The sequence below is a fragment of the Moschus berezovskii genome, chromosome 11 (genome assembly GCF_049115385.1).
Source record: "Moschus berezovskii isolate FMDL1 chromosome 11, NW_MosBer_1.0, whole genome shotgun sequence".
In the NCBI taxonomy this organism is placed as follows: Eukaryota; Metazoa; Chordata; class Mammalia; order Artiodactyla; family Moschidae; genus Moschus; species Moschus berezovskii.
Genome location: NC_142470.1, coordinates 4,477,105 through 4,502,136, shown reverse-complemented (window position 1 = coordinate 4,502,136; position 25,032 = coordinate 4,477,105). Strand labels below are relative to the sequence as shown.

Here is a 25,032-nt window from a genome sequence, read left to right as displayed (position 1 = left end):
ACTGGTAGCATTTCAAACAAGGAAAAAGGACAGCAGTAAAATAAATGGGGCTGGGAAAACAGTAAGCTCTAATTAAAAAGTTTAGTACCAACTTTGCCAATTCACACAAGCTTCAACATTTTTTCCCTCTAAAATCTACACAGGAATGCAAAGGGACGAGAATAGCCAATGTACTCATAAGGCAGAACAAGCTAAGAGGACTTGTTTACTAAAACCTATTCTAAAGCTTTACTAATCAAGCAACATGACATGGGCACTGAGGCAGGCAAATGATCCAATAGAGAAAGGCGTCCAAAAAATATCAGTGCATTAAATAGCCACTAGATTTATGGCAAACATGGCACCACCGATCATGAAGAAAGGATAGGCTTTTCAATTATCAGTAGTGGGATAATTACATCTCCATTAGGGGAAAAAAATGAAACATGGCCCCTACATCTTACTCATGCACAAAATCAATTCCAGGTTGACAAAACAGTGAAGCCTCTAGAAAAGGGATTGGTAAACTTTCTGTAAAGAGCCAGATTTTTCTTTGTAGGCCACATATGGAGTCTGCTGCATAATCAACATCACCATCTTTTTTTCAAAACCTTAAAAAAAATATATAAAAACCTTACTCTAGAGCAATATGAAAACAGGATATGGGGCAGATGTGCAAGCTGTTGTTTGCTTGCACCAGTTCTAGATGTTAAAATAATATATTTATGACCTGTAGCAGGGAAAGGTTTCTTCAATGAGTTACAGAGCATTCCATAAAATAATACACAAATGCATTTATGTTAAAAATAAATTCTGAACAATTTTAAAGCCATCTCTACAAGAGTCATAATGCAAGCCAAAGTGGGAGAATGGTTTACATCCAAATTATACAAAGAACTCGCTACAAACAGTAAGAGAAAGACAACAGAAAATGAACGAGTCTTGTGGCGTCCCCAAAGAGGCAACTTAAGCATCCACTGAATATATGAAAAGGGGCTCGAGCTCATCGACAGCAAAATAAAACCGCAAACGGCCATCATAAGCACACTGTAATGGGTTTAATTAACAGCACAGTCAAGACAAACGTGTTGGACATGAACAATGTGACTTCCATACACTGGTGGGGGTGCATAATTTCTGCATAAACTGGCTTGGCATTATCTACTTCAGTTGAACTCATACAACACACCTCAGGAGACAAGACTATAAAAATGCCCTCACATGACACTAGAGACACATGAATGACCACAGTGGCATTATTCATAAAATGCTGTGCTTAGTAAAAGAGTTATTAGCATAGTAGGCCTGAGGCTTCTGTCCTTAGAAAGCTTACAAGCTGCCTCCCCACTGGCATCTGAGAACTTCGGTTTCCAGACAATTCTCACTCACTGATGATGGTGGAGCACTGCATCTAACCTGTTTGCCAAATTCTTTCTCTGTGGTTTATGTCAAACACCCACTTTGCTTCTGGAAAGTTATGAATCTGGAATAGGCAGAGGCTGTTGCAGGCACTGAGTCCCTCAGTTTCCCTGGTAGGTAACATGTCACATGTACTGTCACAACTAACTAGTGGGATTAAGTGCCTGCTGTGTGACTCCACTGGGAAAGGAATCTTGAAGGTTGCTCCTGGTCTGCTGTAGACTTCACCCATGTGCTTAGTCCCCGCTTTGCTAATTTTGTTTTGTATCCTTTCACAATAAGAAGTCCCAGCCATGAGTATGAATATAATTCCTGTGAGTCGTCCTAGTGAATCTCTGAACCTGGGGTTGGGCTTGTGGACTCCTGATACAAACACCAAAACTGATGGAAAAAATGCCCATTAACGGAAGTTCCTAGTGGTCCAGTGATTAGGACAAGCCACATGGCTTGACCAAAAAATAAAATAACAATCTCCATCAACGGTAAAACTATGATGTAGTTATACACTGAAATAATACCACAGCAATGAAAACAAGTACTGAAGATACACACAAAATTGATGAAATACACACATCTTAAATGAAAGAAGTCAGAAACAAGAGAAAAGACTATGTGATTCTATCAAATAATCAAGATAAATGGCAGATAAATCAGTTACTTAAATATTAAAAAGAAATATAAAACTACAAGAAAATAAGAAACTATTTAATTTCTAAAACCAAAATTTGAACAGTAAAGTTTATGAACATAAGATAAAAACTGCCTCAAAAACCAAATGTGAAACTGAATGCAAATAATGAAACTAAAAAAAATAGTTACGACAAATGCATACAAATAAGAAGAAAACAAACTCCCTAACAGAAAAATGACAAATGGTATGCAGAGACAATTATGTGCCCCTTTTCTACCCCCAAGAATATAAAAGACCACTAAAGATTTGGAGATAAAAAATGAGAGATACATTCTTATGTTAGACGTGACAATGGAATTCTTTTTGGTAGACAGAAGCAATATGAATCAAAAGTCTTAAAATGCATACACTGTGATCCAGGCAAAAGGATTTATTCAGTGTAATAGTGAAAAACCATGAACAATATACATATCTAACTAGAAACTGGTTAAACTATAGAACATGCTAACAAAGGAATAATTACAAATACTGAAAAGACATTTACAACAGATTAAACGAAAATAAATCAAATGTAAGCTTCATGAAGGGAGATTTTTATGTTCTCATCCCAGCTACATATCTGGCATCTAGAATCACACACTATCAGGCAGTACACAGTCAATATTTACTGAGGCAAGTAAATGAAAAAAAGTCACAATAGGTAAAATAACCCTACCCCCTTGCCTCCTCCCCACACTTCACACAGATGAGGAGCAAGTCTAACAGTAATATATGCACTACTAATTATCCTCATTAAGTAAGACTTTAAACATATTCTACACAAGATTCAACTTAGGAAACCTATATCCCAGAAAATTCAAACAACAATCCTGTTCCCTCAAAAGAAATCTCTCCAATTATTACATGACACGGCCCAAGTTACTTAAGAAAGAACTTACCCACAAACTCCCAGTATTTTTTATAATCACCAGGAAATTTTCGTAAATGCAACTGATGGAATTTCTCTTTGTTTGGAGAGCTGATCCATTCCTGTGCCACCTTAGCAAAGCAAAAAAAGCAAATTAAGAAAGCAAAAACATCTGAAAACTTTTCCAAAGTAAGCAACAACAAAATCCAGAACCTAGAAATCCCAGGTGACAGAAACAGTAAAAATTAACTTGGGATTTCTGGTTTCCAGCTTGGCGTGTATGCAACTTAAAAATCACCAGACCATCCTAAGAAGTATAAAGAGACAAAAAGGTGGATACAGACAATCAAGACTTACCAGAGCAGAAACCCTTAAGCAGAAACCTCCATGCCAGGAAGAAAATCTGAACTGGATTTGAGAAACTGTTGGAGGCTCAGTATAAATAACTCTGAATGCTTAAAAACTCTACGGCGACTCAGTCAAAAGGGATATTCCACACTCTGCCGAGTTTCACATCCAGGAGCTCTAACAGGCCCCCAAAGTAAATGCTGGAGAAAATTCCGTGTCCTTTGGTGGGGGAGGGGAAGTGGATATAGCAGTGTTGAGGGTTGGGAATTGAAGAACCATTTTAAAATACATCAGAATATTCTGACATTTTAAAAAAATTTTCACTGGAGGATAATTGCTTTACAATGTTGTGGTGATTTCTGCTATATAGCCACCTGAATCATCTATTAAGTATGTATCCCCTCCTTCTTCAGCCTCCCTCCCACCTCCATTCTGACCTTCGTAACACGGCTTTGATCTATACAAAAACTATTTTACCAGAGCCAAACTTGCTGGGTGACAACGGGTGAGATGGCTGGATGGCATCACCAACCCGATGGACATCAGTTTGAGCAAGCTCCAGGAGTTGATGATGGCCAGGAGAGCCTGGTGTGCTGCAGTCCATGGGGGTCATAGAGTCGGAGACAACTAAGCAACTGAACTGAACTTAAACTAGGTAGGCTTTTATCAGAGCCTAACCTACTTGGGCGGAGAAGGCAACGGCAAGCCACTCCAGTACTCTTGCCTAGAAAATCCCATGGATGGAGCAGCCTGGCAGGCTGCAGTCCATGGGGTCGCTAAGGGTCGGACAAGACTGAGCGACTTCACTTTCACTTTTCACTTTCACACATTGGAGAAGGAAATGGCAAACCACTCCAGTGTTCTTGCCTGGAGAATCCCAGGGACGGGGGAGCCTGGTGGGCTTCCGTCTATGGGGTCACACAGAGTCGGACACGACTGAAGTGACTTAGCAGCAGCAGCAGCAACCTACTTGGGGGAAGAAAACCTACTCCAGCCCATTATAGTCATCCTGTCTCACCTGAGGAGGCAGGGAGAAACCAAGATGAAGGAGTGTGAAAGCCAGAGGCAAAGGCTCACTAAAAGACTGACACCTGGGCTTCCCTGGTGGCTTAGTGGTAAAAAAAAAAATTCGGCTGCCAATGCAGGAGACTTGAGTTAGATCCCTGATCCAGGAAGATCCCATATGACAGGGAGCAACTAAGTGCTTGCACCACAACTACTGAACCTATGCTCTAGAGCCCAGGAATTGCAACACACCCTAGAACTTGTGCTCTGCAATAAGAGAAGCCACTGCAATGAGAAGCCCTTGCACCACAACTAGAGAGCAGCCCCCACTTGCCACAACTAGAGAAAAGCCCGAGCAGCAACAAAGACTCAGCACAGCCAAAAAATAAAAACGACTGACAGCTTATCATAGGACTATGGCATGCTCTCCCTTCCCCCATACCTCAGTACTATTAACTAAAGGTCTATTTACTGCTGTTCTTTTTATTTAGTTCAGTTCTAACTATTGCTTCCTGACCTGCACATTGGTTTCTCAAGAGGCAGGTCAGGTGGTCTGGTATTCCCATCTCTTTCAGAATTTTCCACACTTTATTGTGATCCACATAGTCAAAGGCTTTGGCATAGTCAATAAAGCAGAAATAGGTGTTTTTCTGAAACTCTCTTGCTGTTTCCACGATCCAGCGGATGTTGGCAATTTGATCTCTGGTTCCTCTACCTTTTCTAAAACCAGCTTGAACATCTGGAAGTTGATGGTTCATGTATTGCTGAAGCCTGGCTTGCAGAATTTTGAGCATTACTTTACTAGCATGGGAGATAAGTGCAATTGTGCGGTAGTTTGAGCATTCTTTGGCATTGCCTTTCTTTGGGATTGGAATGAAAACTGACCTTTTCCAGTCCCTGTGGCCACTGCTGAGTTTTCCAAATGTGCTGGCATATTGAGTGCAGCACTTTCACTGCATCATCTTTCAGGATTTGAAATAGCTCAACTGGAATTCCATCACCTCCACTAGCTTTGTTCGTAGTGATGCTTTCTAAGGCCCACTTGACTTCACATTCCAAGAAGTCTGGCTCTAGGTGAGTGATCACACCATCATGATTATCTTGGTCATGAAGATATTTTTTGTACAGTTCTTCTGTGTATTCTTGCCACCTCTTCTTAATATCTTCAGCTTCTGTTAGGTCCATACCATTTCTATCCTTTATCGAGCCCATCTTTGCATGAAATGTTCCCTTGGTATCTCTAATTTTCTTGAAGAGATCTCTAGTCTTTCCTATTCTATTGTTTTCCTCTATTTCTTTGCCTTGATCGCTGAGGAAGGTTTTCTTATCTCTCCTTGCTATTCTTTGGAACTCTGCATTCAGATGCTTATATCTTTCCTTTTCTCCTTTCCTTAGAACTGGAACAACAGAACAACAGACTGGAACAACAGACTGGTTCCAAATAGGAAAAGGAGGACGTCAAGGCTGTATATTGTCACCCTGCTTATTTAACTATATGCAGAGTACATCATGAGGAATGCCGGGCTGGATGAAGCACAAGTTGGAATTAAGACTGCCGGGAGAAATATCAATAACCTCAGATATGCAGATGACACCACCCTAATGGCAAAAAGTGAAGAGGAACTAAAAAGTCTCTTGATGAAAGTGAAAGAGGAGAGTGAGAAATCTGGCTTAAAGCTCCACATTCAGAAAACTAAGATCATGGCATCTGGTCCCATCACTTCATGGCAAATGGATGGGGAAACAGTGTCAGACTTTATTTTTGGGGGCTCCAAAATCACTGCAGATGCTGATTGCAGCCATGAAATTAAAAGACGCTTACTCCTTGGAAGGAAAGTTATGACCAACCTAGACAGCATATTAAAAAGCAGAGACATTACTTTGCCAACAAAAGTCCATCTAGTCAAGCCTATGGTTTTCTCAGGGGTCATGTATGGATGTGAGAGTTGGACTGTGAAGAAAGCTGAGTGCCAAAGAATTGCTGCTTTTAACTGTGGTGTTGGAGGAAACTCTTGAGAGAGTCCCTTGGACTGCAAGGAGATCCAACCAGTCCATTCTAAAGGAGATCAGTCCTGGATGTTCGTTGGAAGGACTGATGCTAAAGCTGAAACTCCAATACTTTGGCCAACTCATGCGAAGAGTTGACTCACTGGAAAAGACCCTGATGCTGGGAGGGATTGGGAGCAGAAAGAGAAGGGGATAACAGAGAATGAGATGGCTGGATGGCATCACTGACTCGATGGACATGAGTTTTAGTGAACTCCGGCAGCTGGTGATGGACACCCCAGGAGGTCTGGCGTGCTGTGAATCATAGGGTCGCAAAGAGTCGGACACGACTGAGATACCGAACTGAACTTTTTATTTAGTAGATCAAACCCACCTTACAACAAAAAATAACTGCAAACGCAAAAACACATGGTTTGAAGAGACCAAACAAGCATCAAAACTAGTCAGATATAGCAAGAATATTGGAATTGTCAGACCAACAATTTTTCAAAAATAAAAAACTATTAATTTATATACTAACTTTAAAGGAAAAAGTAGCCCATGAACTAACTAATAGGTGGATAAAGTAATGAGTGAGATGTCAATTCTGAAAAAGATCCCAAAGGAAAGGCTAGAGATTAAAAACACTAACAGAAATGAAGGATGCATCTGCTGGGCTCATTAGAACAATGAACACTGCTGCTGAGGAAAGAATCTCTGAGATTTAGGATGCAGCAACAGAAAACTACCAAAGCTGAAAAACAAAGAAAATGAGGAAAACAGCCACATCCCAGAATATCCAAGAACTGTGCCACAAAGCCAAAAGGTGCAGCATACATATAACAGGGATACGAGAAGGAGGGGGTGGGGAGAAGAAGCAGTACTTGAGACAATGACGACTCAGTTTCCCAAAATTAATATCAGACCCCAAATCACAGATCCAGGAAGCTCAGAGACCAAGCAGAATAAACACCAGAAACTACACCTTTAGGAATCATATCATTATCATATTCACACTTTAAGGAATGTGAAACATTAAAGATAGAAAAAAAATCTTGAAAGAAGCCAGTGAGGAAAAAACACCCTATCTAAAGCAGAGAAGATTAAGAACTACATCCAACTTCTCTTCAGAAAAATGCAAGCGAGTGAAACATTTAAGAGGACTGAGAGAAAAAAACCTACCAATCTAGAATTCTGAATCCTGCAAAATTATCCTTTAAAAGTGAAGGAGAAATAAAGACCTTCTCACACAAAACTTGATGGCATTTGTCACCACTGCACCTATCTTGCAAGAAAAGTTAAAAGATATTCAAAAAGAAAGAAAATTATATAGGTCAGAACTCAAATCTACATAAACAAAGGAAGACCATCAGAGAATGAATACGTGAAGGCAAAATTAAAACCTCTGTTTCTTATTTTTAATTCATCTAACAGATAAGAGCTTATTTAAAATAACAGCAACAACATATTCAACTATGGAATGCTTCTCTGTGTGTCTATGTGTGTTAATGTAGGCCCATGCGTATGTGAAACAAATGACAGCAGTGATACACTGGATGACAAGGAAAAATCAGAAATGTTTCTTTAAGGTAGACACACTATCCATGAAGTGGTCTCTGAACACAGACTTGGTTGTAAATATATACTACAAGCTCTAAGGCAATCACTAAAAAAAAAAAATTTTGTTGCTATTCTAAGGATAGAGAGAAAATAAAATAACATAAAATGCTCAATTAAAACCACAAGAGCAGGGACAATAAAAACAGGAATAAAAAACAAGAAATAAACAATAAATAAACAAGGGTAACAAACATAAAACAGTAGAATGTACAGTTAACATGCTGAAGCTAAAGCTCCAATACTTTGGCCACCTGATGTGAAGAATTGACTCACTGGAAAAGATACTGATGCTGGGAAAGACTGAGGGCAAGAGGAGAAGTGGGTGACAGAAGATGAGATGGTTGGATGGCACCAGTGATTCAATGGACATGAATCTGAGCAAACTGTGGGAGATAGTGAAGGACAGGGAAGCCTGGCATGCTACAGTCCATGGGGTTGCAACGAGTTGGACATGAACAACAACAAATCCTTTCATCATAAACATTTCTATTAATAGCTCTTTTTATGTGAACCTCTGGCAGACAACATTATTGGCCTCTTCGTGGATCACAGCCTTGTCATGGTGAAGGACCCTATGTAACTAAATTAAGCCATTAGACATGCTATGCAAGGCCACCCAAGAGAGATCTGAGTCAAGAGTTCCGACAAACCGTGGTCCACTGGAGAAGGAAATGGCAACACACTCTGGTATTCTTGCCTGGAGAACCCCATGGACAGTTCAGTTCAGTTAAGTTGCTCAGTCGTGTCCGACTCTTTGTGACCCCATGCACCGCAGCTCGCCAGGCCTCCCTGGTCCATCACCAACTCCCGGAATTTACCCAAACTCATGTCCATTGAGTTGGTGATGCCATTTAACCATCTCATCCTCTGCCATCCCCCTCTCCTGCCTTCAATCTTTCCCAACATCAGGGTCTTTCCACATGAGTCAGCTCTTCGCATCAGGTGGCCAAAATACTGGAGTTTCAGCTTCAGCATCAGTCCTTCCAATGAACACCCAAGACTGATTTCCGTATGAAAAGACAAAAAAAAAATATGACAAATGAAGATGAGCTCCCTAGTCTGGAAGGTGTCCAATGTGCTACTGGGGAAGAGCGAAGGGCAATTACTAATTACCTCCAGAAAGAAAAAAGAGGCTCGGTCAAAGTAGAAACAATGCTCAGCTGTGGATGTGTCTAGTGATGAAAGTTAAGTCTGATGCTGTAAAGAGCAACACTGCATAGGAACTTGGAATGTTAGGTCCATGAATCAAGGTAAATTGGATGTGTAGCATAAGATGGCAAGAGTGAACATCAATATCTTAGAAATCAGTGAACTAGAATGAATAGAATGGGAGAATTTAATTCAGAAGACCATTTTATCAGCTACTGTGGGCAAGAATCCCTAAGAAGAAATGGAATAGCCCTCACAGTCAACAAAGAGAGTCTGAAATGCAATCTCAAAAATGACAAAATGATCTCAGTTCATCTCCAAGGGAAACCATTCAACATCACAGTAATTCAAGTCTACGACCCAATCACTGACGTCGAAGAAGCTGACCAGTTCTATGAAGACCTTCAACACCTTCTAGAAATAACAAGAAAGAAAGATGTCCTTTTCATTACAGAGGATTGGAATGCAAACGTAGTAAGTCCAGAGATACCCAGAGTAACAGGCAAGTTTGGCCTTGAAGTACAAAATGAAGCAGGGCAAGGATAACACAGTTTTGTTAAGAGAACATAATGGTCACAGCAAACACCCTTTACCAACAACACAAGAGACAACTCTACACACGCATGTAGACATCTCACGAGATGGTCAATATGAAATCAGACTGAGCCTCTGTTCTAGGGTCGAGCCGGAGGGATGTCGCCTGCTCAGGAGGAAGCCGACAGGACGGTGTTTGTGGGAAATTTAGAGGCTCGAGTGCAGGAAGAGATTCTTTACAAGCTGTTCCTTCAGTTTCCTGCAGGCTGGGCCATTAACCAAAGTGACTGTATGCAAAGACAGAGAAGGTAAGCTGAAATCTTTTGGATTTGTCTGCTTTAAATACCCAAAATCGGTGTCTTATGCCATAGCTCTGCTGAATGGAATTCGTTTACATGGAAGACCAATTAATGTGCAGTATCAATTTGGGAGCTCTTGCTCTTGTGAACCTGCTAACCAAAGTTTTGAAAGCTGTATTAAGATAAATTCACACAGCTACAGAAATGAAGAAGCCATGGGCAGATCTTCCTTTTCCATGCAGTTCTCTCCAATTAATAATGCATCTTTATCTCAAGAATAATTTCTCTTTCAGAAGATGGTGAATATGTGTGGGTTTTCCCCCAGCAGTGGCCTGCATGTAACCCAGCATTGCAGCTTCCTTACTATGAGATGACTGCACCACTTCCTACGAGCACTTCTGCATTTTCTTCACTGAATCATGTTTCAGATCTGGAGGCTGGACCCAGCTCTTATGAATGGACTCACCAGCAGCCAAGTGACTCAGACCTTTATCAGACAAATAAATGAAAGAGGCAGAAACAAAGCAGTGATAGAGATAGTAGCACAGAAAACAGTAGAGGAAGCGAATATAGCCCAAAGTTCCAAAAGTGTAAGGAAAAAAGATACTAGTGTTTACATTCACATGAAATGTATCTCCACGAGTCTTCATTGTCTTGAAAGAAAAATCTGTGTTCTACTAAAGGACCAATTCCATGGCTTTCTTGTCTTCTTTGAAATATATAATAATATGATATCTGACTTGTATTTAATTTTTGTCTTGAATGACAAAAATCTTAAAAACAATATAATGTGCTTTTTGTATTTGTAACGTTGTTAACAAGAAACAGAGTTGTTATGTTTTAGTGTCAATGATAAACTTACACTAAATCATTAATCAGAAGTCACTTACTGAGCCCTTATGGAGAAGGCACCATGATCTCCTACATTGTTGCCTGTAACCCTCAGCTGAAGTTAGAAGTGGAATGGTCAGTTTTCTGAATGAAACTAATACAAATCTTTGAGTTGTATGTTTTTCCTAAGAAGACAGACTAAGCAGAAAAAAAAAAAAAGAAATCAGACTGATTATGTTCTTTGTAGCCAAAGATGGAGCTCTATACAGTCAGTAAAAACAAGACGTGGAGCTGACTGTGGCTCAGATCATTAGCTTATTGCAAAATTCAGGCTTAAATTGCAGAAAGTAGGAAACCACTAGGCCATTTAGGTATGACCTAAATCAAATCCCTTATGATTACACAGTAGTGACAATGAGTAGACTCAAGGGATTACATCTAGTAGACTGAATGCCTAAAAAACCATGGACAAAGGTTTGTAACATGGTACAGGAGGCAATGACCAAAACCATCCCAAAGAAAAATAAATGCAAGAACGCAAGGTGGTTGTCTGAGAAAGCTTTACAAGCAGTTGAGAAAAGAAGAGAAGCAAAAGGCAAGGAAGAAAGGGAAAGATATACTCAACTGAATTCAGAGTTCCAGAGAATTGCGAGAGGTAAGGTCTTCTTAAATGAACAATGAAAAACGAAAACAACAGAATGGGAAAGACTAGGGATCTCGTTAAGAAAACTGGAGATGCCAAGGGAACATTTCATGCAAACATGGGCCCAGTAAAGGACAGAAACAGCAAGGACCTAAAAGAAGCAGAAGAGAAGAAGAGGGGGTAAAGATCAACATGAATCAGACACAGGTATACCTATGTATATAAAACTCTTGGAGGAACACACTTTGGCATACATCACAGCAAGATCCTCTTTGACCCACCTCCAAGAGTAATGAAAATAAAAACAAGTAGGACCTAGGTTAACTTAAAAGTTTTGCATAGCAAAGGAAACCATAAACAAAATGAAAAAGCAAACCCTCAGAATGGGAGAAAATAACTGCAAATGAAACTGACAAAGGATTAATCTCCAAAATATACAAGCAGCTCACGCAGTTCAATAGCACAAAAACAACCCAATCAAACAGTGGGAGAAAAGACCTAAACAGATATTTCTCCAAAGAAGACATACAGGTGGCTAATAAACACATGAAAATATGCTCAACATTGCGTGTTATTAGAGAAATGCAAACCAAAACTGCAATGAGGTATCACCTCACACTGGTCAGAATGGCCATTATCAAAATGGCCATTATCACTATCAAAAAATCTACAAATAATAAATGCTGGAGAGGGTATAGAGAAAAGGGAACCTCTTGCACTGTTGGGGGGAATGTAAATTGATATAGCCACTACGGAAAACAGTATGGAGATTCCTTAAAGAACTAGGAATAAAACTACCACATGACCCAACAATCCCACTACTGGGCATACACCCTAGGGAAACCATAACTGAAAAAGACCCGTGTACTCCATGGTTCACTGCAGAGCTATTTACAATAGCTAGGACATGGAAGCAACCTAGATGTCCATTGACAGACGAAGGAATAAAGAAGTTATGGTACATATACAATGGAATATTACTCAGCCATAAAAAGGAATGCATTTGAGTCAGTTCTCATTAGGTGGATGAACCTGGAGCCTGGAATACAGAGTGAAATAAGTCAGAAAAACAAATACTGAATAATGCATACATATGAAATCTAGAAAAATGGTACTGATGAACCTATTTGCAGGGCAGTAATGGAGACATAAACATAAAGAGAGCTGTGGACACAGTGGGGGAAAGAGAGGGATAGACAAATTGAACTGAAACATATACATGACTGTATGTAAGAGAGCCAGGGGGATTTGCTGTGTGACTCAGGGAGCTCAACCCAATGCTCTGTGACACCTGGAGGGGTGGGGTGGGGTGGGGTGGGATGGGAGGGAGGTCCAAGAGGGAGGGACACACGTATACTTATGGCAGATTCATATGCTGATGTACGGCAGAAACCAACCCAGTATTCTAAATTATCCTCCAATTAAAAAAATGGTTTTAAACATAGTTAAATGCAGATGGGAGACTATCTCCTCTGAGAAGTCTTCCCTTTTCTTTGCACTGAAAAACACTTCCTCCTTTGCCACCCCTGAACTGTGTTTGTAAGTTCCAGAAGGGCAGAGATTAGGAAAGTATTGGTATTTCCTCTGTATGACCAGAATCTAGAACAGTGTCTGGCACAATGTCTGTTCAACATGACATTTACACGTTACACCTAAATCAAAATGCAGTAAGTTATTTAAGCTGTTCTCTTAGCATGGTAAAGAAAGGCAATTTCAAAATCTGGATGTATACGATTAAAACATGTACTTACCGTTTCAAAAGTATTCAGTACCATCAAAGGGAAAAACACATTAAAATAATCTCCACAGTCTTGAAACCTGATAGGCACCCGTCTTGTGATGGACTGACACAGACTCGATGGGGGCCCACACTGATCAAAGTTCACAAACATCTCATATCTCCATTTCAAGACCTCTTTTACAAAAGTATCAGAGATGGACTGTGACGACGTGAGAATGTTTACTGGAGAGGAAGTCAAAAAAGATCTGCTTTCCCCAAGTGGAACTCTCAAAACTTGCCTGTTGGAGTTATTTGGAGTCTGAGCAGGGAAAACATTGCACAGACCCTTCACTTCAGCCACTGGCTTGAAAGACAACAGAAGAGGTGGCTGTGGTCCTTTCAGAACAGACTGTGCCCCACTTGACTTATTTTTCAGAGATGATGGGAGGGCTGCGGTACTTTCCAAAGACTTGGAGAGACCAGCAATCCGTGAAGTACTGCTTGAACTAAAAACCTTGGTCGTGGAAGGTCTCGAACGTTTTGATGCAGACAGAGGCAAGTCAGGTTTACGAAATACATCTTCATCTGTGGCTTTAGTTTTTGAGTGTTTTGAGCAGTACTCATCCGGGTTTTTCAGAGTTTCAACACAATCTTTGTACTTACATTTTGTGATACTCAAAGATTCCAACTGAGGCTGACCCACACAATCTTCCTCTCCCCGGACTGTATCTTTTCCATGAATGACTTCAATGGGTTTATCATTCTCTCTCTCGACTTGTGAACATAAATCCATGTCTTCAGGGTCACGCTGTGTTAAGAATATATTATCTTCCTCTCTGTCACTGCTGAATTCAGGCTCTCCCTCTTTCAAAGTCGCCACCTCGAAACAATGAACTGTTAGGTCACCTCTGCCTAATAGGTCCTCTGAGGTAGGAACAATGACTTCATTTGTTGCTATTCTTCCATTAACCATGACAGGATTACACTGGTTTGCTTTCATGGGTTCTGTTTCAGAAAACTGACATGTTAGTAACTGTTTTCCCTTATTGTTAGCCGTCACCTCGGCTCCTCCGTTATGACTATAATCTGACTTATTTGATTCTGGCACAGCAGAACTCTGTGCGGCATGTGGCCCTGCTCGTGCTGTATCCGTACTTTGACAATCAAAACGTTTCTGTCTGTTTCGTTGTGATTTGGATCTCATCTGCCTTTGCAATTGAAGGTCTTGACTTGTCAGCAGTTTCTTATTACTTCTGACAGAGAGAGTCTGAGGAGAAATTAACTTCGTCTTTTTCCGGGTTTCCACGACTCCAACAGTTTTGCCATGGTCACGTAGCTGAACTATACACTCTAAAGATCGCTGGGACAATTCAAACGCCCTACGAGGAGCCTTTTTCAGGCCAAGTTTCTCAACTGTTGAAGTTGGTTCAGGACACTGGCGAAATTTCTTTGGCGGCACAATAGCAGGAGTTGTTCTACAGCTTATATAATGGGAGTTTTTACTCTGCCCTTTCTTGGTATCTGAATGGGATTTCTTAGAAGCTTTAACCACTGGAACTTTCCTGACAGGTTTGGAATACGTGCGAGGCTTTGGAGGAGACTTCTTTGGGGAAATCACAACGTTTCTCTGAACGCTTGAACTGGGAACTGTAGCCCTTGTGTCTACACCTTTAAAATCATTTTCACTCAGATTTCCCTTGTTAAGAATATCAGATTGGTCCTCATTTTTGACAGAAGATGAAGAAGGCCTTAGAGGACCTTCAGCTATAGGTTTTTCATATCGTCTTCTCTTAGGTTTTACTTCAATTTCACAGAATTCCTCAACAGAAGTACTACTTCTATGCGGTTTTGTGCGCTCTTCAAAATTCTCTGCTACTTTTTTAATGACCTCTTCAGATACATAATCTGTCTCATAACCCCAATCACTTGCACTATCACCCACATGAGTCAAGCATGGATTTTTTTCATCCTCTTGAGCTGAATTCTTGTCCGGTTTCTGATCTTGCCAAACTGAAAACACTTCACATGGAGTCTCAAACTCAAAAAACTGAGAATCAGATTCCTCAAACTGCAAAAGGGACACTGGATTTTCTTCCTTTATTACCTTCTGTTCCACATTTGTGTTAGCTATTGAACTATGTTGCTCTGGCAATTCTTTCTCAATGCATGCTTTGATCTCTTTCATGTGTTTCTTCAAACCCAGAATTCTTTCCTCATCATCATCGTCATCGGAATCTGAAATAATAATAACCTGTCCATGGCAGGTTTCCCTGATATTTTGGTTTGCTGTGAAACATCTTTTCTCATCTTTTACTTTTCTTTGTATCTGGGATGAACTTTTTTGAGTTGAATCTGATGGGAACTTAGTAACACTGGCTTGAGCTATTAAAGATAATTTGTGGAGGTCTCTGTCTACCTGAGAATCTGTTAAGGTGTCAAGGTCCTGTTCTCTTAAATTAGAAGAAAACTGATCAGTGCTCCTACTAATTTTCCTCTCTCTCAATTCATGTCCAGTCACAGTCTCTTTAAAGGGAGATGCTTTTGTCATTAACGTATTGGTCATTTCTGTGAGACCGACCAAATCTTTGGTATCAACATGACATTCCTGTATTTGACAACTGTTTTCAGGGGTAGAGTAAATATCTAACTTTTCTTTCTTTACTTCTTTCTTTCTCAGCAGTAAATAGCTTTGAGATTTTTGTTCTCCATTTTTATCATTCAGAATACCATTAGGGACTAAAGAAGGATTGCGTATTTTTCCATCTCCTTTCTGACCTCCTACATCTTTCTTTGAAGACAAACTCTCAATGCTAGATACAGTCAGGTTTTCCTCTAAACTGATACTTCTCCTGTGTTGCTTTTTTATTACATGTGACAACTTAGCAGAGACTCCATCTTTATGTGTCTTAGATTTTGCTTTTGAGCTTTTACCAAGACCATCATCCTTTAAGGAGAAGTCCTCATTAGAGGCAGACACTTTTTCCAGAGAGTCAGTGCTAGAAACAGTCAACAAGCGCCTTGATATTATTATTCCTCTGTCAAATATTTTTTCTGGACCATTTCTTAAAGTACCATTCTGTGAGGTATATGAGGAATTCTCTTTTACAGACTTACATTTCCCTGTACTTATTTTAACTTGATTTTTAACTCTTTCACAGGCAAGGTTTTTATTACTCAGCTTCAAACATGACTCAGCTGAGTGGTGGTCTTCTAGTTTCAAATCTTTTATATAATATGGCTCTTTATTCTCTTCTATGGCATTATTTGCTTTGCTCAGAATACTCTCTTGCAGGTGATATGCATCAGCTTTCATTGGTTCTCCAGAAAATGTTGGGCTGGTATTTTCCAGACAGTGCACATCTCTTTCAGACTTCTTCCCTATTTGTTCACTTTCTTCTTTATAAGATGCGGGAGACGTCTTACATGCAGGATTCAGATCCACAAAAGTGTAACACTGAGGTACTTTGAATTTTATGTTCCTAATAATTTGCTTTAAACAAGTTTGTAGCTCATGGGTTTCCTGACTAGTCAACTGCCAACCTAAAGATAAATTGCCTCGCAGGAATAAGTTGAGCTTATCCCAGAACCGCTTACAGAGAGTCTGCTGCCCAAGCTGATAGCCTTCTTTCAGGAGACTTCTAATCAGCTGCACACAAGCCAGCTGCACAGAGTTGGAGGGCATCGAGTGCAGTGACAGGGATGATATCACTGCTGCGCCTTTGGAACAGTTTCCAGATGACTTCTCGCAACTCCGTGCAAATGCTGTGGTCGGGAGTTTGGCACATTTCACCACAGCCTCCACCCACTGCTGGGAACTAACCCACAGCAAATGTAGACATTTTTTATTTCTATGCAGTTCAATCACGGACACCAAAATCAGAAGGAAAAACTCAGTGACTTTGTCACACACAGCGTCTGTCTGGTTGAGAACATCTTTGACTTCAGAGTACAGATGGTGAATAACCTCCACTATGTAAGCCACACCCAGATCCTTCAGGTCCATGAGGGATTGCACGAAAGGGATGAACCACAGAAATGTGCTGTTATGAACACGCATGTCCTGACCAATATCTGACTGGAGCACGTTAGCTAATGTTTCCATTTCTTCATACATGTTAGGACAATAATCGGGGCAAATGGCTGATCTCCACCCTGAATCCTAAAATGAAAGAGATGCAGACATTCAGATAAACAAGCACCATTCATGGCTGCTTGACACACAGGTTGTAAACAATATACTGCTCAATTTTCCTGTTTTGGTGCACATATACAGACCCCCAAGAAATTGAAAGCAGTTCAATTTTGAGGTTAAAGTTTCATGAAAAGGTTAAATTTACAAAACCTCCGTGCACTCTGAAATTCTTTCCATCAGCTGCTTCTGATTTCCAATCACGTGATTTATCTCCCCCATGCCATAAACATACTTAAAAATTTCAAAGTGTGCCCATTTTTCCCCAGGCACTACTGTTCAATCAGAAAAATTTTATGCAACAGCTGATTCAGAATAGCAATATACCATAAAATCAGCACTGCAACTGATCACTGCACTGTCTATATAATAAAAAGGCAATACAGTACCATCTGAACTCTGAAAATGCTTTATACCTTTTTGGTCTTTTCAGGATTATAATTGTATACAATCTGGCTACACGTCACCATATCATCCAAATATGACTCCGGTTCTAACTTGGTCCTTAAAAATATGAAGAATAAATAGAAATTACTGAACTAAAGGGGGGAAAAAAAGAAGAAAAAAATTCTGTCAATTAATAGACTTCCTTATGCAGACTATTTGAAATCCTGACACAGGAACTAAACAAACCTCTTAGAGCTGTTCCGTATGTTCTGGATCTCTCTATTGTAGCTCACATTGTTAATAATGGTTTGAAATGCTTCAATAGGATCAATAAGTTGACCCCAGACCTTAGATCCAAGGCGATCCAGAATCACCATGAAACAGTGTAATGCTGGCCAGAAAGGATCCACACTATCATCTGAAATACAATGGAATAATTGCCAAATTAAAAAGCAGTTAGAAAAAAGTACTAAAATATATTAAGAATTAAGCACCTTTTACCTGGATAGCAACAAAACTGAAAGCAAAGCAGGAAGTAATTTAAGCACTGCCAACTACATGTTTTAGAAAGCTGCCAAACATTTAAGTAGTGTTTGCATTTTTTAGAAAGCAATACACCTTGGTTAAGAAATTTTTTCACGTGGAACAAACTGAGACAGTCTAGATACATAAACTCAACTTTCTCACCCTGTTTGCCACACCTTTAAGAATCTTTCCTACTCTGCTTCTTCCAGACCTTTATATTCTCATCCTTCAATAAATAGCAGAAGTGAGGAAGGGAGAAGTAAGGAAAACTTGGTATCTCCAGATCTAAACAAAGTCCATGATACAAGAAATCCTGAATTGTGTGTGTCATCTGGCTGGTGTATGAGACTGAATCCCTGAGGCACTGGACAAGCAGAAATACACTCTTTTCATCCACTCCTGTCTCAATGTGGCCTTGTTAGGCCTTGTTATTTCCATTTCATCCAACTGGCAGGAATACCCACTACTCCCATACTCTGGCACCCAGTCGTTTCCCTCTTCTCTATGTGCAGTGGCAAAACACTGACCCACTCATAGACCTTAAACTGTTCCTCACTGTTTTCTAAGGAAATTCAAAGTTCTCAGTCAAGCACTTATAAGATCTTACTCTATTCTTCTCAGATTTATTTTTCCATACTAAAATAAAGATACACCATCTATAGCAAAGAAAAAAAAAGGAACGCTGGCTTTTCTCAATAACGAGAAATCCACCAAAAAAAAAAAAAAAAAAATCCTATCCTTCCTTACAGTTCAGCTCAAATACCTCCCCCTGCAACAAACACTCCCAGTCATTTTACCTTCCACAGTACTCTGTGGAGTATGTGGTCTCACTCACAATCTCTGACAACCCAAGAACTTTCTGCTTTATTTCCTTCAGGGCTCTTAGACTCTACTTAAAAAAAAAAAAATCATAAGTCATTTGTGTAGAACTTCTCATATACTGTTTTTATCCTACACTGCAGCTATCTTTTGTCTAGCAAGCGCTCAAATATGAAGTCATCAGTAAGGTAAAGACAATTACAGAAAATCTCCTAAAGAGGTGACTCATTCTGAAGCATGTTAGGGGAGCTGGATTAACAGAACAGAAACACATGTGCACAGCACTGGGAAAGAAATGAACAAATTACTTAGTAAATTCTGGTTAAGTGAATTAGTAATAACCTTGATCAGAAATAATCTCACAAGAAAATACACATGATCAAAGAAATAGTAACAGTTACATATTTCTTTTAAATTTCTCCACAAAAGAATTTGTATCTATACTGAAGTTGCCTAAAGAGAAGTGAAAGTGGGTAAAAATTTTTCTTTTCACAGCATTTGGCATGCTTGGTCTTTGCTGATTTATTCCTTCATCAAGAAGGTTAAGATAAGAAACACTCGTACAGACTCTCACTGATAAACCTGATAAAACCAAGCTGGCCTCTACTAACAAATACAATTTTAGACCCTATTTATTAGGCTATCTGAGCAGCATTGTCCAAGGGAACTTTCTGTGATGATGGAAATGGCTCACTGTCTTCAGTTAAATATGGTAGCAGCCAGGCACATGTGGCCACTGAGCTCTTGAAGTTGTAACTAATGGGACTGAAAACCTGAGTTTTTAAGGTTCATTAGTATAAATCTAAACAGTCACATTTGGTTGGCAGTCACTGTGTTGGACAGTGGAACCACAGAAAACCCAAGAGAAATGAAAAACCAAGCAAAAGTGAGATAGTGGGACAGCAGAAGCTTTCTGCATAAATTTACTATCACATTATTAGAAATTCACCTCCTTTAGGGTCTAGTCTCATCTTCATTCTACCACTAATTGGGTATTGCAACGTGAGAAAGTAAGTTAACATCTCTGGGCTTCAGTCTCTTATGAAAATAAGGTGCTGAGTTAAACTCTAAAGATCCTTTCCAATTTAACATTCTGAATCTGTGACAAAAACCATAAAGTGTTCATTCTTTCCTCCATATCTTTTCTCCATACATTCAGATTCTTATAGTGACTAGTAATTTTAAAGTGCACCACCATCACAAAATTCAGCAAATAAAGTTTATTACCATTTGATTGCCTCTCCATGGTGTGAAGTATTGACTGCATAAAATCATTCTGTTTATCTGAGCCCAGCAACAGTGAATCCATGGCTTGCTCCTCAAGAATGGTCAGCAGCATGCAAATACCTGTAAGACCACATATAGTTTGCTTGAACTGATTACATTAACACTGTTAAGTCTTCTCTGGTTTAGTTGGCAGAATAATAACATGGCAGTAAGATGAAGCAAAACATAATCCAGTGCCTCAAACACTGAAGTCTGAGACATTCACATACAACTGCTCCCAGGAACAGAACTTCAGACTGAATAAAAGGGAAAAGGCTATGAACTTTGTTAAAAAGCAATTTCCAAAATGACTACGCACAATTTAATCTCATAAAATCGAAGATCCCTGAAGTTTTAAGATCATCACATTTCAAGTACCAATCACTGCCAAATATACACATGACTAAGACTCTGAATCAATGAATAGGACAGAACTATTTTAAGTTCAATATAGAATTTGTTGAAAACCAAAGTTAGTTTCTGCCAGGAAATATTTTACAGATAGGAAAAGAGGTATTAAACCTCCTTTTTTCAATAGATCAAATTCTATTAAAGTCAGCTGGTATGCTAATATTTTGTTACATCTAATACTGCCTTAAATAAAAGATCTACTTGCCATACTTCAAAAGATACTTGTTACATAGATGATTTCTAGGATACAAAGTGTTTAAAAAGAGATGTTGTAATAGTCAATTTAATGACAGAACAAGAACTGGAAACTATGAAATCTTTCATTTAGGAATTCTGATCAGTTTACCAAATGAGATGACTTTTGCTGGATAATCATAAGAACTACTGGATCATGTCGATGTATGGCATAAACTAACACAACATAAAGCAATTATCTGCCAATTAAAAAAATAAATAAAAGTGCCAGATTATTGTTAAAAAAAAAAAACCACTACTGGAAAATACTAATTGCTATCTGCATAGCAACAATACTCACCTAACCAATAGTTTTTGTAGTTGGCAGTATCATACATGTGTGAAGGCAGAAGAACCAGTTTACCCTTCTCAAGGACAGAAGAAGTATAAATGTCTGGGTTTTCTAAAAGTCCCAACTCAATAACTTTAAAAAGGCAAGTCAAAACCTCCTGTAAGTCATAGTAATCATCTCTATCCACTTTCCCCAAGTTTCTTGCGGTCAGGATAGCCCAACGCCGAACCTAAAAGCACAACACATTACTTCATTCAGCGAACAACTGTCTATATACAGCAAGAATCTATTTAAAATAGGATTCTCTACAGGTTTTAAAACACACAAGATATACCAATTATATGTCAAAATCTTAAAAAATCACCAAGCTGTACACCTTAAAATTGTACAGTGCTGTATGTCCATTATATCTCAATAAAATTGGAGGAAGAAAAAAACCACCATACAGAATAAAGCACTTCAGTAAAAATATATGATTTTCAAAGACATTTTAAACCAAAAGGAGGTGATGACTGAAAAAAAAAACAGAAGACACTAATTATAATCAAATTCTGAACAACACAACCGATTTTCTGCATAGCTGAATATACCAATATAATCCAAATATAACTTAGTCACCAGCCCTTCTATACCCAAGATTCTGCATTATGGATTCAACTAACCTTGAACTGTATATTACTAAACTGTTGTTTGAGTCACCTAGACTCTTTTGTGACCCCATGGAGTGTAGCCTGCCAGGCTCTTCTGTCCATGGGATTTCCTAGGTACTCAAGTGGGCTGCAGTTTCCTCCTCCAGGGATCTTCTGGTCCCAAAGAGCAAACCCACGTCTCCTGCTTGGCAGGTCCTTACCAACGAGCCACCTGGGAAGTCCATGAATTAAAAACAATCTGCATATAAGTGAACTCGAGAGTTTAAACCCATGTTGTTCAAGGGTCAAATTGTAATGCAATGTGTGAACTGTATTTGATCCTGATTTGAACAAACTAACTCCAGTAAAGATTCAGGATAACCATTTCCAAACACTAACTAGAAACACGATATTAAGTAACTATTATTGATTGGTATGTTGATATATTTTTTAAAACCCTTACCTTTTAGAAACACATACTAACATTTTATGGATTAAATGCTCTGATTATCTACTTCTATACTTTTGTAATGTTCCATATTAGAAAGTTTAAAAAAGGAAAGAAACAATGAAAAGAGAAGAAATCAAAGGTCACCTCTACATGGCAATAAAGCATAGGAAAGTGATTTTAAATTTCTTCTGAGATACAAATTTAATTTAGGGACCATAACCAACCTTAAAAACTAAATAAAATATCATAGTAAAATTATTTTGTGAAATGTTGATATATATATATGCATATGTGAAATGTCACGTGTTAACATATACATGTGTTAACTCAATGAAAATCATTTTTTATTAATACTTATCAATGAAAATCATTTTTATCAATACTTATCGACTATGGGCAGCAAAGTCTGAAAAACATAGAACTAATGGACAAAAGAATGAGCTCTATGTCAACATACTTTTAAGCTACAAAAAAGATACAAAGGAATCACTGAGTCTATACTAATAATAAAATAGATGAATGAATGGGAGAAAAGGGAAAATGGCTCTTGATTACAGTATGCTGCTGCTAAGTCGCTTCAGTCATGTCTGACTCTATGCGACTCCATAGATGGCAGCCCACCAGGCTCCCTCCCCTGTCCCTGGGATCCTCCAAGCAAGAACACTGGAGTGGGTTGCCATTCCTTCTCTGATTACAGTATAATCCTCCATGTCAAGTGCTGACTGGTAATTGTGTAAAGTGCTGGGGTTGAAATTATTTTGCAATCTTAGAAAAATTGGATGAAGGAAGAACCATTAGGTAATGATAAATTTAGGAGAAAATTTTGGAGTAAGATAGCTATGTGATCTAAAAGAAAGAAATACAATTGCACAGTGAAGAAACTGTGCAACACCTCAACTGGATGATTCAATTACCATCACCATTACCATCACCAAATCATATGACATGCCTGTATTTCTGACACCCTGAGGACATAACATCACTTATATAGTACACTCCAGCTGGAACACATAACCTGAGTCTAACCAGGAGCAACACCAGACAAACCCAAAATGAAAAGCATTCTATTTTTTGTGAATGGAAGAGAGGCAGAAGTTAACTATTCTTCAGGAATGTAACTGTCGTAAAAGACAAAGAGAACTTTCCCGCTGGTCCAGTGGTTAAGAATATACTTGCCAATCCAGGGGACACAGATTTGATCCATGGTCAGCGAAGATCTCACATGCCACAGAACTACTAAGCCTGTGAGCCACAACTACTGAGCCCATGCACCCCATAGCCCACACACTGCAACTAGAGAGTAATTTCCGACTGAAACTAGAGAAAGCTGGCATGCAGCATGAAGACCCAGAGCAGCCAGAAAAACAAAAACAAAAAAACACAAGGCCAAGGAAATGTTCCAAATCAAAGGAGACTAATGCACCATGCTGTTGGTTCAGTCATTAAGTAATGTCCGACTCTGCAACCCCATGGACTGCAGCACATCAGGTGGCCCTGTCCTTCACTATCTCACAGTTTGTACAAACTCATGTCTACTGACTCAGTGATGTCCAACCATCTCATTCTCTGTTGCCCTCTTCTCCTGCCCTCAATCTTTCCCAGCATCAGGGTCTTTTCCAATGAGTCAGCCGGCTCTTTGCATCAGGTAGCCAAAGTACTGAAGCTTCAGTTTCAGCATCATTCCTTCCAATGAATATTTAGGGCTGATTTCCTGTAGGATTGACTGGTTTGATCTCTTTGCTGTCCAAGGGACTCTAAAGAGTCTTCTCCAGCACAATTTGAAAGCAGCAACTCTTTCGTGCTCAGCCTTCTTTATGGTCCAACTCTCATATCTGTATCTGACATTGGAAAAATTATAGCTTTGATTATACGGACTTTTGTCAGCAAAGTGATATCTCTGTTTCTTAAAACATTATCTAGGACTGTTATAGCTTTTCTTCCAAGGGGCAAGTGTCTTTTAATTTAATGGCTGCAGTCACCATCCACAGTGATTTAGAGTCCAAGAAAATGAAATCTGTCACTGTTACCACGTTTTCTTCCATCTAATTGCCACAAAGTGATGAGACCAGGTGCCATGATCTTAGTTTTCTGAATGCTGAGTTTTGAGCCAACTTTTTCACTCTCCTCTTTCATCAAGAGGCCCTTAATTCCTCTTTGCTTTCTGCCATTACATCAGTATCATCTGCGTATCTGAGGCTGTTAATATTTCTTCAGGAAGCCTTAATTCCAGTTTCTGATTCATCCAGCTCAGCATTTTGCATGATGTACTCTGAATAGAAGTTAGATAAGCAGAGTGATAATATCAGCCTTAACGTACTCCTTTCCCAATTTTGAACCAGTCTGTTGTTTCATGTCCAGTTCTAACTATTGCTTCTTGACTCGCATACAGGTTTCTCACAGACAAGTAAGGTGGTCTGGTATTCCCATCTGTTTAAAAATTTTCCAGTTTGTTGTGATCCACACAAAGGCTTTAGCATAGTCAGTGAAGCAGATGTTTTGATCCAATGAACGTTGACAATTTGACCTCTGGTTTCTGCCTTTTCTAAACCAGCTTGTTCATCTATCTGGAAGTTCTCAGGTTCAAGTACTGCTGAAGCCTAATTTGAAGCATTTTGAGCTTTACCTTGCTAACATATGAAATAAGCTCAATTGTACGGTAGTTTGAACATTCTTTGGCATTGCCCTTCTTTGGCACTGCAACGAAAAGTGACCTTTCCCAGTTCTGTGGCTACTGCTGAGTTTTCCAAATTTGCTGACA

General features: G+C 39.2%; 1 protein-coding gene and 1 pseudogene across 5 annotated transcripts in view; one reads left to right on the top strand and one right to left on the bottom strand.

Moving 5' to 3' along the window:
- SETX (senataxin) overlaps positions 1–25,032 on the bottom strand; it is an 84,283-nt gene that overhangs the window by 29,880 nt on the left and 29,371 nt on the right. For all 5 annotated transcript variants that reach the window (XM_088841056.1, XM_088841054.1, XM_088841058.1 and 2 more), the window contains 6 exons: positions 21,204–21,423; positions 20,219–20,338; positions 17,894–18,065; positions 17,677–17,764; positions 13,103–17,230; positions 2,968–3,067 (listed from right to left, as the gene is read on the bottom strand). In XM_088841056.1, coding sequence (XP_088697182.1) covers positions 2,968–3,067; positions 13,103–17,230; positions 17,677–17,764; positions 17,894–18,065; positions 20,219–20,338; positions 21,204–21,423 — 4,828 coding nt within the window. The remainder of the gene's footprint in view (positions 1–2,967; positions 3,068–13,102; positions 17,231–17,676; positions 17,765–17,893; positions 18,066–20,218; positions 20,339–21,203; positions 21,424–25,032) is intronic.
- On the top strand, positions 9,738–10,487 carry LOC129538963 (splicing regulator RBM11 pseudogene; annotated as a pseudogene).